Source organism: Oncorhynchus mykiss, chromosome 21, assembly GCF_057628025.1.
Source record: "Oncorhynchus mykiss isolate SJ-2025 chromosome 21, ASM5762802v1, whole genome shotgun sequence".
NCBI classification, from domain to species: Eukaryota; Metazoa; Chordata; class Actinopteri; order Salmoniformes; family Salmonidae; genus Oncorhynchus; species Oncorhynchus mykiss.
The window spans coordinates 36,684,104-36,699,781 of record NC_143042.1 but is presented as its reverse complement, the minus strand read 5'-3'; the positions used below and the strand labels follow the sequence as shown (position 1 = coordinate 36,699,781).

Sequence of the window (15,678 nt, the reverse complement as noted above, 5' to 3'; positions counted from 1 at the left end):
TTTAGTATCCTCAACTTGCTCAATGTCCACATTATTTATTACAAGATTTAATTGAGGTTTCGGGTTTAGTGAATGATTTGTCCCAAGTACAATGCTTATAGTTTTTGAAATATTTTGGGGAACGCATGGCTCTTGACTTTCGCCTCTCCCGAGTTCGAACAAGAGTTGCAGCAATGGGACAAGACTGCCAATTAGATATCATGAAATTGGGGAGAAAAAAAGGGTTAAAATACGAAAAATACAAAAAACCTGAGATTCTTCACATATCTGTGTCTGTGCTGTTGTCACTCATTTATTGCTTTGCTGTCGGGACTTTCATTTGTTGCCTTGGGCTATCACCAAGGATGCAAAAAGCAGGGGTCTGAGTGTGTGTGTCTCTCTCTCTCTCTCCTTTCTCTCTCGGACTCTGTCTCTCTCTGTGTGTGTATGTATGTATGTACATAGTATGTGGACACCTGCTTGTCGAACATCTCATTCCAAAATCATGGTCATTAATATGGATTTGCCACTCTTTTGGGAAGGCTTTCCACTAGATGTTGGAACATTGCTGCTGCGACTTGCTTCCATTCAGGCACAAGAGCAATAGTGAGGTTGGGCACGGATGTTGGGTGATTAGGCCTGGCTCGCAGTGTGCGTTCCAATTAATCCCAAAGGTGTTCAATGGGGTTGAGGTCAGGGCTCTGTGCAGACCAGTCAAGTTCTTCCACATCAATCTTGACAAACCATTTCTGTATGGACCTCACTTTGTCCACATGGGTATTGTCATGCTGAAACAGGAAAAGGCCTTACCCAAACTGTTGACACTAAATTGGAAGCATAGAATCGTCTAAAATGTTATTGTATGCTGTAGCGTTAAGATTTCCCTTAAGGAACTAAAGGGCCTAGTCCAAACCATGAAAAACAGCCCCAGACCATTATTCCTCATCCACCAAACTTTACTGTTGGCACTTTGCATTGGGACAGGAAGTGTTCTCCTGGCATCTGCCAAACCCAGATTTGTCCGTCGGACTACCAGATGGTGAAACATGATGTATCACTCCAGAGAACGCTTTTCCACTGCTCCAAAGTTCAATGGTGGCGAGCTTTACATCAATCCAGCATTGCGCATGGTGATCTTAGGCTTGTATGCGGCTGCTCGGCCATGGAAACCCATTTCATGAAGCTCTCGACAAACAGCGATTTTGCTGACATTGCTTCCAGAGACAGTTTGGAGCTTGGTAGTGAGTGTTGCAACTGAGGACAGATGATTTTTACGTGATATGCGCTTCAGCACTCTGCGGTCCCGTTCTCTGAGCTTGTGTTGTCTACCACTTTGTGGCTGAGCCGTTGTTGCTCCTAGACGTTTCCACTTCACAACAGCCAATGATGGTGCCATGTTGAAAGTCACTGAGCTCTTCAGTACGGGGCCATTCTACTGTCAATGTTTGTCTATGGAGATTGAATGGTGGTGTGCTCGATTTTATACACCTGATAGCAACGGCGGTGGCTGAAATAGACGAATCCACTAATTTGAAGGGACGTCCACATACTTTTGGCCATGTAGTGTATGTGTGTGTGTATATCTGAATGTCTTTCACTGTGCATTGTTCTCAGTAACTCCCAGACATTGTCTGGCTAGTCGTCTGGAGCGCGGAGGGCACAGGGCATTACGTAGTCCTACAGATGTAGGAGAATGAGAGAGAGGACGAGACAGAGGCAGGGATTGTATAAAAGCTGAAAGAGTAGGACACATTTTTAGGAAGGAAGGGAGACAGACAGACGTGGGCCTAAACCAGTTACAAATGTTGTTGCATTGTCTATTCATTGCCGGGCTATTCATTATTTTAAAAGTGTGATCAAGAGTTTAAGGAATTTTATGTCCAGTGATGTCCTACTCTGGCCTTGTACAGTCTCAGGTTGTAAAACTGACGTTCGACACATTTGACACAACGTTGTGATACAACTGATATTTTTTTTGTGATACATCAGAGATATTATCTGCACAGAAAACGTTTACACAGCCATTGTTTGGTGTCTCCAAAACGCTTTTGTAATGTATATTCTTTTGGTGCAACAAATCTCTTTTGAAGGATGTGTGTGTGCATGTGTGCAAGGCCTTCATTTCATTCACCGGGAAATAGCATAACGCAATTATCTCATTGGATTAGCAAGAACAACAAGCCGAATTGGTTTATCTAAACCTTGACATCATAGGACCTTAGGACGAAGGGCTTGGCCCACCCCCGGGCTGGGGGGGTGGGCGGGATGGGGAGGGGGACAGAGCACGGAGCAGAGGGCCTAATAATAGTCCCAAGTGCTTTTGCGCTAAGGAGGATTAGGGAGCTACATCTACCAGTGAGTGGCTAAGATGGGGTCGACCCTTGGCTGAACCTGCCTGGACATGTGTTTCAGTAATGCAAAGGAGGGATTGAGGGAGGGAGGGACGAGGGCAAAGGAGCAAGGGCACGAGGGCGAGAGGATGAGCAGGTGAAAAAAGGTGAAAAAGATGACGCGATAGGGGTAGGAGATATAGGGGGTAGGAGATATAGGGGGTAAGAGTTAGAAATTGAAACTGGGGCCGTGTTTGGATGAGGTCCCAGGTGTTAGAACAGAACGTGGGATTGGAGATAGAGAGAGAAGGGCTGTGAAGGAAAAGGAACATTTGTCATATTCACCCATGTACAATGTTACCGTACCGTTTCCATAGAGAACATTTTGTAATTGCTACCATACAGTATTCTTATAGGAAATAAAGTCATTGTTACCATAGAGTTTCCCTATAGAAAAGGGCCATACAGTCATACAGTTTTGCTATAGAAAACGAAGTCATTGTACTCCTAGACCAAGGCCAGGCGGTCTGATGTTCATCACATGTGTAGGATCAGCGGGGTCGCGGGGGAACATTGAGCCTCTTCCAGGGTCACAGAAAGTGTTCGAAATATTGTCAGCAGGTGTCCGTCCTGCTTAATGGAGCCAGGCTTTTCCACCCCACAGACTCTCTTTTAAGAGATTAACTAGCTTCTCACTAGTACACCCAATTATTGGGTCACAACTACAGCCTTTAGTAGCTTTATAGGGCATTGATAAAGCCTTCATAAGAACTATATGGAGGCTTAGAAACAAAGTCATCCTACCCAAAGGGTGATAAAAGTGTTACCACATTTTGGCCAGCCTAATCCTTTATATATGTATTTTTATAGCATTACATTTTCTAATGAATCATTCTGATGTGTAGGTTTGATGTCTTCATTAGACACAATCAGAACGCTTCATGACACCGGTTATCTGTCTGCATGTATAGCCAGCCGGTGTTGCGTTGCTGATGTGACTGTAAATAGTGTGACATCCATCTCTTGAGCTGCTTCAGTTCGGTAGACTCACATATGGACTCCCAGTTGACCTTTGCCCTGGGTTAGTTAGCCCTAGCAGGTGGCTCAAACTAACACCACTCCATCCCTGCTTATTTTCTGCTTGTGTTGTTGTGGTTTGGCAGTGTTTAGTACTAGTGGACTCAGGACTATCCAGCTCTGTCCTGCACACTCTGTTTGGCCTTACCTGCTCTACTCTAACCCTTGTGTTGTGAGATGGAGTGTGTAGTAGTGGACACAGGCCTACTACCCTGTAGCAGTCCAGCTATCCAGAATGTTCTGCTTTTACTCTCTCCTCTCCTACCTCTGTTCTAACCACCCCTGCCCAGCCTTGCTCTGCCCTGGCTGTGCCCTTGCTGTGCCCTGGCTGTGCCCAAGCAGAGCAGAGAGCAGAGGGGAGCGGGAGAGCTGCAGGGCAAATTCAGGTCATTGCCAGGCCAGCTCTCCCCCTCTCTCTCTCTGTAATCTCTGCCCTAGCTCTGAACCCTGGATCTCATTAGGATGGATTTATTTCCAATAGTGTATTTGTACGAGAGGGTAGAGATTTGTTTTCTTTCTCTTTTCATAATTCCCCCCCCCCCTTCCCTTCCGTAGTAGTCCCCTGTAAACCCCAGGGTTTTTCCTCAAGCGGACGACTATGAACGGCCCGGCCCCCTCCAGCCTCCCCGCATCTCAGTCCCTGGCTAAGCCACGCCCTACCGAGGAGGCGGAGAGCGGTGATTGTGGGTTTTCACCCAATGGGGAGGCATTAGGGACACAAGACTCCATCTGAGGTTTTGGTTTGAGAAACCCTGGTGTGGGAAGTGGTGTTTTTTTAGCTTAGGCAGATGCACTATATACATAAAGAGGGTTAAGACGAGACAGAGACTATGTGGATTGAGGCCCATGTCTTTACTCTAAGTCTAAGATGTGGCATCAGTGTCCTTCTCAGCGGGGGAAGATCCCTTCCCAATCTCATTATACACATACTAATGGAACCGCTGAGACGACGGTGACCTGAAGTCCTGAGACTTAACTAACCACCAGGACCGCAGGTGTAAACAACAGTTTTATTCAGGGTTGTGGTCAATTCCATTTCAGGTCAATTTAGAAATGTAACTGAATTCCAATTCCACACTTTCCTGATTTGAAAAGCATTGAAGAGAATTGGAATTTCAGTTTACTTCCTGAATTGAATGGAATTGAAATGGAATGCACCCCAACCCTGTAAACAACAGTTCTATCATATAGCTTTCACCTGTCCAGTCAGACTCTTTTAACCGAGTTAATATTCTTCTTGATTCTACCTCCGTTGTCCTCCTCCTAGAGTGTCTGAATATTTCCCCTCTCTCTTCAAGGTTACCAGAGATTATGTGTGTGAGTAAATGTTAAAGAGAGAGAGTTGTGGTGGGGACTGGGGAGGTAATCTGTCCTGTGGTTGCCATCGGTTGCATGTCTTATATACATATGACCTCTCTGTGACTGCTGTGTGTGATGTGAATGCAGCAGCTCAGCCCTTGGTCGTATTGTGTTGTGTGTGTCCTGTACTTGTCATGCTGCTGCTAATCATATAGGTTAGCTAGGTCCTACTCATCATTGATGCTTTCCAAATGGAACCCTATTCTCTAGTGCACTATATAAGGAGTAGGTTGCCCTTGGAACGCAACCCACGATAGCCCCTCCTCCGTGTGTAGGCTAGGCTATACGGCGTGTGCACTGACTTGAGAGATGGCATGTTCAAAGCCACATCCTTACATTATTCTGCCTGACTGTCAAATCAGCAAATTGTTGTGAAACATTAATAATATTACATGAACACTTTATGGTGTCTAGCTGCAAAATGGAAGCCGCTTGGTGCTCAGTCTGCTGTACCAATGGCCATATCCCCCTTTTAGCTGGATTAGATAGCAGGGTTCTCAAAATAAACAGGCGATGCGTTGATGGACGCAGAGCATGTGAATACTATGCAGGGGTGTACCCCAAAAATCTGAGGGGGGCAGAAAGTATGAGGATGGCTGTGGGGTTGGAGAATTTAGCATTTTTCAAATACCCGAAACAGCTTTTTTTCCTGCAATCTAGAGCCATAATAATAAAGATATATACACTACTGTTCAAAAGTTTGAGGTCACTTAGAACTGTTCTTGTTTTTGAATGAAAAGCAATTTTCTGTCCATTAAAATAACACCAAATTGATCAGAAATACAGTGTAGACAATGTTAATGTTGTAAATGACTATTGTAGCTGGAAACTGCAGATTTTTTTATGGAATATCTACATAGGCATACAGAGGCCCATTATCAGCAACCATCACTCCTGTGTTCCAATGGCACGTTGTGTTAGCTAATACAAGTTTATAATTTTAAAAGGCTAATTGATCATTAGAAAACCATTTTGCAATTATGTTAGCACAGCTGAAAACTGTTCTGATTAAAGAAGCAATAAAACTAGCCTTCTTTAGAGTAGTTGAGTATTTGGAGCATCAGCATTTTGTGGGTTCGATTACAGGCTCAAAACCTTTCTTCTGTAACTCGTCAGTCTATTCTTGTTCTGAGGAATGAAGGCTATTCCATGTGAGAAATTGTAAAGAAATAGAAGATCTCCTACAACGCTGTGTACTACTCCCTTCACAGAACAGCGCAAACTGGCTTTAACCAGAATAGAAAGAGGAGTGGGAGGCCCCGGTGCACAACTGAGCAAGAGGACAAGTACATTAGAGTGTCTAGTTTGAGAAACAGACGCCTCACAAGTCCTCAACTGGCAGCTTCATTAAATAGTACCCGCAAAACACCAGTCTCAACGTCAACAGTGAAGAGGCGTCTCCAGGATCCTGGCCCTCTAGGCAGAGTTGCAAAGAAAAAGCCATATCTCAGACTGGCCAATAAAAAGAAAAGATTAAGATGGGCAAAATAACAGAAACTGGACAGAGGAACTCTGCCTGGAAGGCCAGCATCCCGGAGTCGCCTCTTCACTGTTGACGCTAAGACTGGTGAGAGAGGGAGAGAATTAGAGGGAGCGTACTTAAATTTACACAGGACGCCAGATAAGACAGGAGAATTACACCAGATATAACAGACTGTCCCCAGCACATAGACTTTTTATAGTATAGATACTGGAGGCTGAGGGGGGGGGGGGGGGTCAGGAGACACTGTGGGGGATGTCAACAGACCAACTTACTACCCTGAGACAAGGCTGAGTATAGCCTACGAAGATCTCCTCCATTGCACGAGTTGCATGTTCAATAATAATTGTTAACATGATTTTTTTAAATAAAATCCTACATGTGTAAGATCCCTCAATAGAGTTGTGAATTTCAAGCACAGATTCAACCACAAAGACCAGGGAGGTTTTTCAATGCCTCGCAACGATTTGCACCGATTGGTAGATGTGTAAATATAAAAACATAGACGCTGAATATCCCTTTGAGCACGGTGAAGTTATTCATTAGGATTTGGATGGTGTATCAATACTCCCAGTCACTATAAAGATAGAGGCCTCCTTCCTAACTCAGTTGCTGGAGAATAAGGAAATGATGGTGATTTTAAAACAGTTAGAGTTTAATGGTTTTGATCATGAGAAAACTGAGGATGGATAGGCAACATTGTAATTACTCCACAATATTAACCCAAATGACAGTGAAAAGAACGAGGCCTGTAGGGAATAAAAATATTCCAATACATGCCTCGTGTTTGCGTGATCTTTTTGTCCTGAATACAAAGCGTTATGTTTGGGGCAAATTCTTATACAACAAATCACAGGTTCCTGACAGGTCACCTATTGGATGGTGTCATGACAGGTCACCCATTGAATGGTGTCATGAGCAATACAATTCACCAGGCGAAACTTGATCAAAAATATGAATAACAGCTGCCTGGCGGCGCCACAATCACCACTAGCACGGGGGAGCATGGGGAGTGACGCTTGGAGCAAGACCTACAACAAAAAACAATGACAGCTCTGAACGCAGGGCGAACTATGTTTAGGTCAGGCGCCACTTAAAGGCACTGCATGGTCAATCCGACGTCCCTATTGGCCGTGCAGCATTTGCGGTGATATGGTCAGGGCATTCATACTTCTTGCGCTTCGCCGAGCAGAGCTCTTGTCAAGGAGGTGAGTTTGTGTTTATACAGGACCTCCCGCCCTCACCTACCGTCAACCAATCATGCAAATGCGGAGCTACACGGAGCCCTCCGCATTGTTACAACATTTGAGAGGCGCACGGCGACGTGGGATAGAGCATCAATTAGGCCTGCGTCACACCATCCATAAAGCGCCTCCGACCACATTTTCGGATCAAACATAAATTGTCTCAAAGAGTTGGCTCCGACCAGAGCGCTGCAGCTCAGACCTTCGCTGTTTGGACCGACAGCCTGCGTCTTGTGCTCCTGCTCCAGGTTATAAAAGGAGGCAGAGGGCGAAAACTGCAACAAAAGAGAGAGCATAGTTAGGGGATGCTCCAATCACAGGAGGAGGGTGACTCAAAAAAAAGTTTGTACAATTAAGCATAGACTACCTCCAAGTCACAGCACAATCAGAAATCAATCAGAAATATATTAAGGCCAATCATTTGTGAGAGCATGCAAAGATCGGTGATAATTCAATTCATAGGCGAGTTAAAGTCCACCCTATGACGTGTGTCTGAGCAAAAGCATCTGATCTCCCCTGACCCCCCTTTCCCTGTGTATTGTGTGTTTGGCACATGCCTTGCCCCCCCTTACAACTCTACAGTTCCACACACACACGCTATACATTAAAGCACTTGCGCATCAATGAAACATCCAGAAACAAGGACAGTCAATGTTCAGTGAGCTACCCTCACGAATGGCACGCTGTGTGCTGTGTAGAGAAGTTGACTGTGTAGCCTTGTCTACCTATCACAGCACAGCACAACAATTCACTTTGTCCTTGCTTAGACTCTCAGTCGAAACAGGTTTAGGAAACACCAGCCCTTCCCTTCAAAGCTATTGCTGTGCTTATAGTTTTGTCATACTTGGGAAATGTGTTGTATACTTTGCACTCGTAGACAAAAAACAGATTCACTAACTAACTTTCACTGGCTGACAAGGTCCCCATTCCATTCCAATCGCACACGGACTCCTCCCCCCAGTCTCTATCAGGCACCTTAGTGAGAGAGATGAGGGTAAAACCATCCAATCGTGGTCAAACCCAGTCAGGAAAACAACAGTGTTGATCCAATGAGGTGTACTTGGGATTGCCTTTGTATGTATGATGCTTGTGTCTGTGGGTGTATGGATGGCGAGGCACTTTTGTATCGTGTGTCACCAACGTGTGCATACTGTGGGCATATCATGTGCTTTACCTTATCCTCCACTGAAAGCCTGTCCTTGGTAACTCTCTCAATTTGGAGCTGCCTTCTTGACAAAGACTCCCTTGAAAATGTGATCTTTTACATCTCAATGGGACTTCTGGATTAAAGTTTCATTAACAGAATGAACTGAAATCCAGTGATGGCTAAGATGATCGGTGAGAAAGAGTCTGGGGCGACCTAGCAGTTAAGAGCTTTGAGCCAGTAACCAAAAGGTCGCTGATTCGAATCCCTCAGCCAACTAGGTAAAAAATGTGTCAATGTTCCCTTGAGCAAGGCCCTTAACCCCAACTGCTCTGGATAATGACAAAATATAATGTGTTTGTATGGTTTTAACGGCACATAAGTAAGAGTTATTATTTACCCTGTTGTCAGCTGTTTTAGTGAACCAAACCATTTCATTAATAAAACCATGTTTTAACCCTTTAGCATTTCTCTCCCTTCTTCTGTCCTTCCAGGTCAAAGTGTGGTTTCAGAACCGTCGTACCAAGCAGAAGAAAGACACAACCAAAGACTCTGACAAGCGCTCCTCCTCCACCTCCGAGTCGCTGGCCACCTGTAACATCCTGCGCCTCCTTGAGCAGGGGCGCCTCCTCTCCGCCCAGCCCCCTAACCCCCTACTGGGCACCCACCACCCAGGAAACGGCTCTCTTTTGGGCAGCCCCGGAGGCTCCTCCTCCTCGCCGGGTAGCAGCACACCACCGAGAAATGGCGTTCATGGGATGGGCGGGACTTTCGGGCTGTCGTTGCCCTCCCTGGGTGGGACTCCGCCCTCGTCGCGTCTGGGCGTGCCGCCGTCGCACTCACTGTGCTTCTCCATGCCACTGCTAGGGGGTGCTCATCATGAACTGGCATCCGGGTATGGGTGCGGATCCTCTGCGTTCGAACCCTACATGCGGCTGGACAGGATCTCCAAGGATGGCGATCTGACTGGGAAGAAGACAGTTTCCTAAGGGGCGGCTACTTGGGGTTTTGGGATGGGGTTGGGATGACTCCCCCCTCTCTCCCTCCATCTGGTCTACCACCACCTATCCGCACACCAACATTGTTGTCCGTCGTTGGTTGGATCACCAACATCATTGTCCAAGATTGGCTGACAAGGATGGACAGACAGACAGCTGGGTGGAGGTGCACCTCAGAAGGAGCAGGGCTATCCTTGCGCAGCCGTGTTGTGTCATTGGTTGCACCCTGTACCCACCCGTTCTCCAGCTACTTGCTACTGAATATCGTCTATAGATTACATTACAAGGAGTGCAACCAGTTACCCCTTCAATACATTACATACTTCCCAGCAAAATCATCATGTGTGGCAGCTTTCTGCCAGAACGTTCTAAGTAAAATAATCATACACTTTAGCAGTTTCTAATATTAGTTCGTATTGTATAGTGTCCAACACTGATTTCTGTAAATTCTTTATTTGGTTGGTTCTGTGTGTGTTTTAAAATGTGGACAAATGGTGTGTAAACTAAAGCTAGTCTTAGGTCAAATCCATGCTAAGAAATATAAAAAGAAAAGGTACAGGGGATATGTCCTCGCCAAAGTAATGGGTTAGCGATAGCGCTGTTAGCTTCATCTCTGCTCTGCGCTACACCCTCACATTGTTTTGTCGTACAATTAACTGGAGTAAATTCGAGGTCAACCTGATGAGCTTGACCCACTGACCTTTTATCCCCTCCCATGACATGAACTCTTGATATGTAATTCACCAGTGAAGCAGTATCACTTTGCCCGCAGTATGCGTTACCATTGGCTACAGAGACTACTCTCTAGTTTAAAGCAAGCAGGTTACCCTGACGACCCCCGTTCAGATAATCTCAGAATGTTTTGGAACACAAAGGGTTTATCATCATGGGGGGGTGGGGGATTTGTATTTGTTTTTAGTGTACATAAAATGCAACCCATCTATCCGGTACGTATACTACCGCATCACCTGGTATTCACCACTCATTCTCTTGTGGTTGAATGTTGATCACCTAGGTTTGGTGCACAGACACACAGACAGACACAGACAGACAGACAGACACAGACAGACAGACAGACACAGACAGACAGACAGACACAGACACAGACAGACACAGACAGACAGACAGACAGACAGACAGACAGACAGACAGACAGACAGACACACAATTCCTACTTAACCGGTCCATATCAATACTTCTCCTTATCTCATGGAACTCTGTGTGTGATGTTCTGATAGGTCAACACACACAGGATGCAGTACGCGTCATTGCTTTTTAACTGTTTTTAATGTAAATGTTTTCTCAGATTGGTACTTTCAAAGCCACTTGCTTCTTTTTCCCTTCTCTTGTTGTTATTATTTAAATGGTATTTGGCTATTCCCTCCCAGACACTCTCCTGTGCACAAGACTCATCCAATGTTTGATTTCCATTATTTTACCTTTGATATAAAGCACTTTATGTTCCTAGAAGCTTTTTCAATTTTTCTCCCTTTTTTTTCTGGTTGAAAGTTTGTTCTCATGAAAGTTATTTGAGATCTTGAGATATCAGATATTCACAGGTTGTATCACAAATGGCACCCTTTTCCCCATATAGTGCACTACTAATCCTCCCTACAGTCACTCTCCCATAGGTACAGTTTTAAATGCAATGGATTCGGACTACCCACTACCCATTGACGTGGCACGTAGCAGCCTATTGCTTGGAGTGTTGGGCCAGTAACTCAAAGGTTGGTAGATCAAATCCCCAAGCTAAAAATATGTCGTTCTGCCCCTGAACAAGGCAGTTAACCCACTGTTCCTAGGCCGTCATTGTAAATAAGAATTTGTTCTTAACTGACTTGTCTGGTCAAATTAAAAAGACAGCTTAAGAGTTAGTTACAGGTTCTGGATTCAGTTGTTGAACATACACAAGCAGGAGGACACATGTTTTGATTTGGCCCAAAGAGACCTGAAGCTCTGAGCCGTATTGACTGTGACCAGACAACTTTCTTCCCTATGCTCTGGCCATTCATATTTGAATTCCCTAAGTCATATCTGCTTGCTTTTAAGGTCAGTTGACTCTCTTCATGGAGTCACACTAGGCCACATAGATAGGGGGCTCAAGATGGCTCTATCTCTTCTTCTCGTGAGGTCCCTGGTTGCTACATGATGACATCAATAAAAAATGGCCAACCTCATCTTCACAAATAAACGCTGAGGTAGTCTACAGTGTTTGGTCGTAATTTTCTCATGTTAAGCCTAACGTTTATTAGGGATACACCGATATTACGTTTCTGGCCGATACCGATATCAAATATTTTCTTTGCCAAAAAACCCGATACCGATAACCGATATTTAACATTTTAGCGGCCTTTGAAGCATTCTTGTACAGTTAAATAGTTTAAACACACACACGCGCGCACACACACACACTAACCAAAAAGTTATTTTGTTGGCATTTACGTATGTCCCCATTAACAGTAAAACATAATCAAAACCTATTTCTTTCACTTACCTGCTGTGCTGTTTCGTTGTTCGTTTGTTCAGTCGTTTCATTCTCAACCAGGATTTCATCATACATGTCAAGCAGTGAAGTTTCAGCTCCGTCTGTCCGTCTGTGGCCTCTCTTCCTCGGTGGGCACTGTCACTGTGTCCATTTCCATCTTGTCCAGCTGTGTATGTAACATTTCACGTAAACCCTGTTTCTTGTCTGCGTCGAAGTAGCGGTCCTTGTATCTAGCATCGAGCATGGTGGCGACACAGTAAAGAGCCTCCGAGAGAATAACACCGAATGGCTTGTTCACAGCCTCTAGTAGAGGACTTTTTCAAGTTTTAACCCCACGGTCCGTGTCAGCAGTTTTGTTGAGCAGGCGTTTCAATGCCATGACAGAGGGTATCACGTCTGCTGCAGACGCAGTTGATGAGCTCATTTCTCCAGTCAGTTCTTCGAATGGCGCTAGGAGTGTGTTCATGTTTCAAACATGTTCTCAAATGCCATTGAAATGGCAGCAGCGGTATGAGAACCAGCCCATTCTTGAGCATGCAATATGGCTTTCCTCAGTACGAAATCCTTGTTGACCCACGGTGCTGTCAGACTGAGCATGCTCATGGGGCTGACATGTCTGGTCCAAATGTCAGTTATGACGCTAATAGCAGTGACGCCCATAGCAAGTAGCTCATCGATGTGCATTTCAACGATACAGTGTAACTCCGGTAGGGCTACGTCTGAAAAATACCACCTACTTGGTAGTGTGTACCGGGGCTCGAGGTGCTCGACCAGTCGGGGAAAGCCAACATCATCCACGACAGAGAACTGCATTGAATTCCATTATCTTGGCGTTAATGGATTTCGCCTTTGAGTTGTCTCGCTGAAATGTTCCTACTCTACTGACTGCTCGACTTGTTTAGTTGTTGAAAGTGTGCGCTTGTTTTTTTTTCTCCGCTCAACGTCTGGGGGTGATGCACTTTCAAATGAGTAATTAGGTCTGTGGTATTGAACGATTTCACTCTCTCCCCTCCTCGGGAAATAATAGCGGTGTAAATATCTTCCTTTGAAACACCAAAATAGATCCACACAGCAGACATTGTGGGCTCGGTTAGGAACGCCGTGTTGCACGTGTAGCGCTGTATTTTTCGTGGCGTCATTACATCATCTACCTACGTTTTATATAGGTATGCACGTCATCTACCTACGTTATATAGGTATGCACGTCATCTACCTACGTTATATAGGTATGCACGTCAGCTTTGACATCGGTTTTGTGTTAAACTAGACATCGGTCCGATGCTGATGTTGGCATCTTTGGCTAATATCGGCTGATTCCGATATGCTTACCGATATATCGTGCATCCCTAATGTTTATGTTTCACGAAGCTAGAGGCCTGCAGTGTCGCAGTGCTGCTATATAGAATGCTGGCTGGCGGCAATAATGTATTTACTTGTTCAGTAATTAAAGTGGGAACTTCAAACATTGAAGATTGTAAAATGAACAGCATACTAACCAGTAACCAATCATTGTTTGAATATACAACTGTCCTGTTAGGTCTATAGCCTACCTTGTGCTCTCTCGCAGCTTGGGTAAAAAGTTTGTGCTGCTTAAAACCAGTGTATTATTGAGCATTAATAGAATCAGTCCACCGTCAAAACAATAGCTTACTAGGGATTGTTTCATTATGCAGACTAGCCTACTAATAGCTCAATGTGGTCTCAGAGCATTTCATATTGTTTTGTACGTAAAACCAAGACATTCCATTTTTTTAACTTAGGCAAGTCAGTTAATAACAAATTCTTATTTACAATGACTGCCTACCCCGGACAATGCTGGGTCAATTGTGCTCCGTCCTATGGGACTCCCAAACACAGCCAGATGTGATACAGCCTGGATTCAAACCAGGGACTGTAGGGATGCCTCTTGCACTAAGACGCAGTGCCTTAGGCCGCTGCCCCACTCAGGAGTCAATTTAGCATGATATGTTATGTTTGGTATGTATTAATTTGTGGATGTCCATCATCCATTTAATATGTTACAAATTACACATTGTTACAAATACTAATTTGTTGTAACTGTTAGCTAGTACTAGGGGTTATTTAAAAAAAAAAAATTTAATTAACTAGGCAAGTCATTTAAGAACAAAATGTTATTTACAGTGACACCCTACCAGGGAACAGTGGGTTAACTGCCTTATTCAGGGGCAGAACAACATATTTTTACCTTGTCAGCTCAGGGATTCAATCCAGCAACCTTTACAGTTACTGGCCCAATGCACTAACCACTAGGCTACCTGCCACCCCAGTTAGGGTTAGGGGAAGGGTTAGCTAAAAGGGTTAGGGTTAGGAGAAGGGTTAGCTAAAATGGTTAGGGTTAGGAGAAGGGTTAGCTTAAAGGGTTAGGGTTAGGAGAAGGGTTAGCTAAAAGGGTTAGGGTTAGGAGAAGGGTTAGCTAAAAGGGTTAGGGTTAGGAGAAGGGTTAGCTAAAATGGTTAGGGTTAGGAGAAGGGTTAGCTAAAATGGTTAGGGTTAGGAGAAGGGTTAGCTAAAATGGTTAGGGTTAGGAGAAGGGTTAGCTAAGATGGTTAGGGTTAGGAGAAGGGTTAGCTAACATGCTAAGTAGTTGCGAAGTAGAAAAAAGTTCTGAAATTGTCCGTGATGAGATATGAACACACACAACCTTTGCGTTGCTGACGTTCACATTATGCACTAACCTAACCACACCCGCTTCATTTGTGCCTTAAGTAACCTTCTATCTTATGCAACCGTCCATACCAAATGTAACATATCATACTAATTTGAGTGTTCTGGATTTACATGTACTATGTTACTTCCAGTCTATGAGACCAGTATGTAAAGCTAAATACAGTATTTAGCTGGTAACCTATTTATGTTACACATTGGAACTCGGACTACACGCGGACGGGCAATCCGTCTCATCACTCGTAGGCTTACCAGTTATTCACAGAAGGTGGGTTGCTCTCATAAAATTTGATTTGAACATCGCTGGGTCTCTGGCAGTCGTCAGCTTGGTTTTTGGGGGGAGAGAAGGAGGAGAAACAAGACCGGCACGCTCACTAGAGGAACTGTCACTATTCTCGAGGGGAGGAAGAAGTAGAGGAGGAGCAAGGCTACTGTCATTGCTGGGCCCAGGCAGTGAGGTCTCTGTCGGGACTGGGAGGCTGCTAGTGCTAGCTAGCTCCTGCATAAGTAGGTCTACTAGCTTCCACCTGCGATGGTGTTTCATCAGTCGAGGGCGAGGTGGTAGCTTTGCTAATGTGCTGTGCTTGACTTGGTCAGGAGCTCACCGGAGATGAGCACCAGCACCTCAAATATTATACCGCTAGAGCTCCTGTTCCTCTTATAGAATATTAGCTCAAAGGTATTGTGGAGCTACTGTACCTAGATATAAACAGTACCGGCACCTATTTCAGTCCAATTCAAGCACTGGTTATCTTCTGTAATTTGTCATGAGCTTGATAAGATCAAGCTTTTTTTGCACTCTTTTTGTGCACCACTCGTTCTTGCTTTTTGTTTATCCATCTTGAACAATGAACTCACTCTATGACCTGGAGAGTGAGCGCTGCGGGGGGTTCCACT

At 44.7% G+C, this 15,678-nt stretch overlaps 1 protein-coding gene and 1 long non-coding RNA gene across 2 annotated transcripts in view; one reads left to right on the top strand and one right to left on the bottom strand.

Annotated features, from left to right (window-relative positions):
- vax2 (ventral anterior homeobox 2) overlaps nt 1-11,081 on the top strand; it is a 24,505-nt gene extending 13,424 nt beyond the window's left edge. Inside the window, exon 3 of the mRNA XM_021577849.3 lies at nt 9,108-11,081. Coding sequence (XP_021433524.2) covers nt 9,108-9,602 — 495 coding nt within the window. The 3' untranslated portion in view covers nt 9,603-11,081. The remainder of the gene's footprint in view (nt 1-9,107) is intronic.
- Nucleotides 6,863-15,678, bottom strand: LOC110500464 (uncharacterized). Its single transcript, XR_002470111.3, has 2 exons — nt 15,034-15,678; nt 6,863-7,744 (listed from the first exon to the last, which is right to left on the bottom strand). It is a non-coding gene; the product is annotated as an uncharacterized LOC110500464 (long non-coding RNA).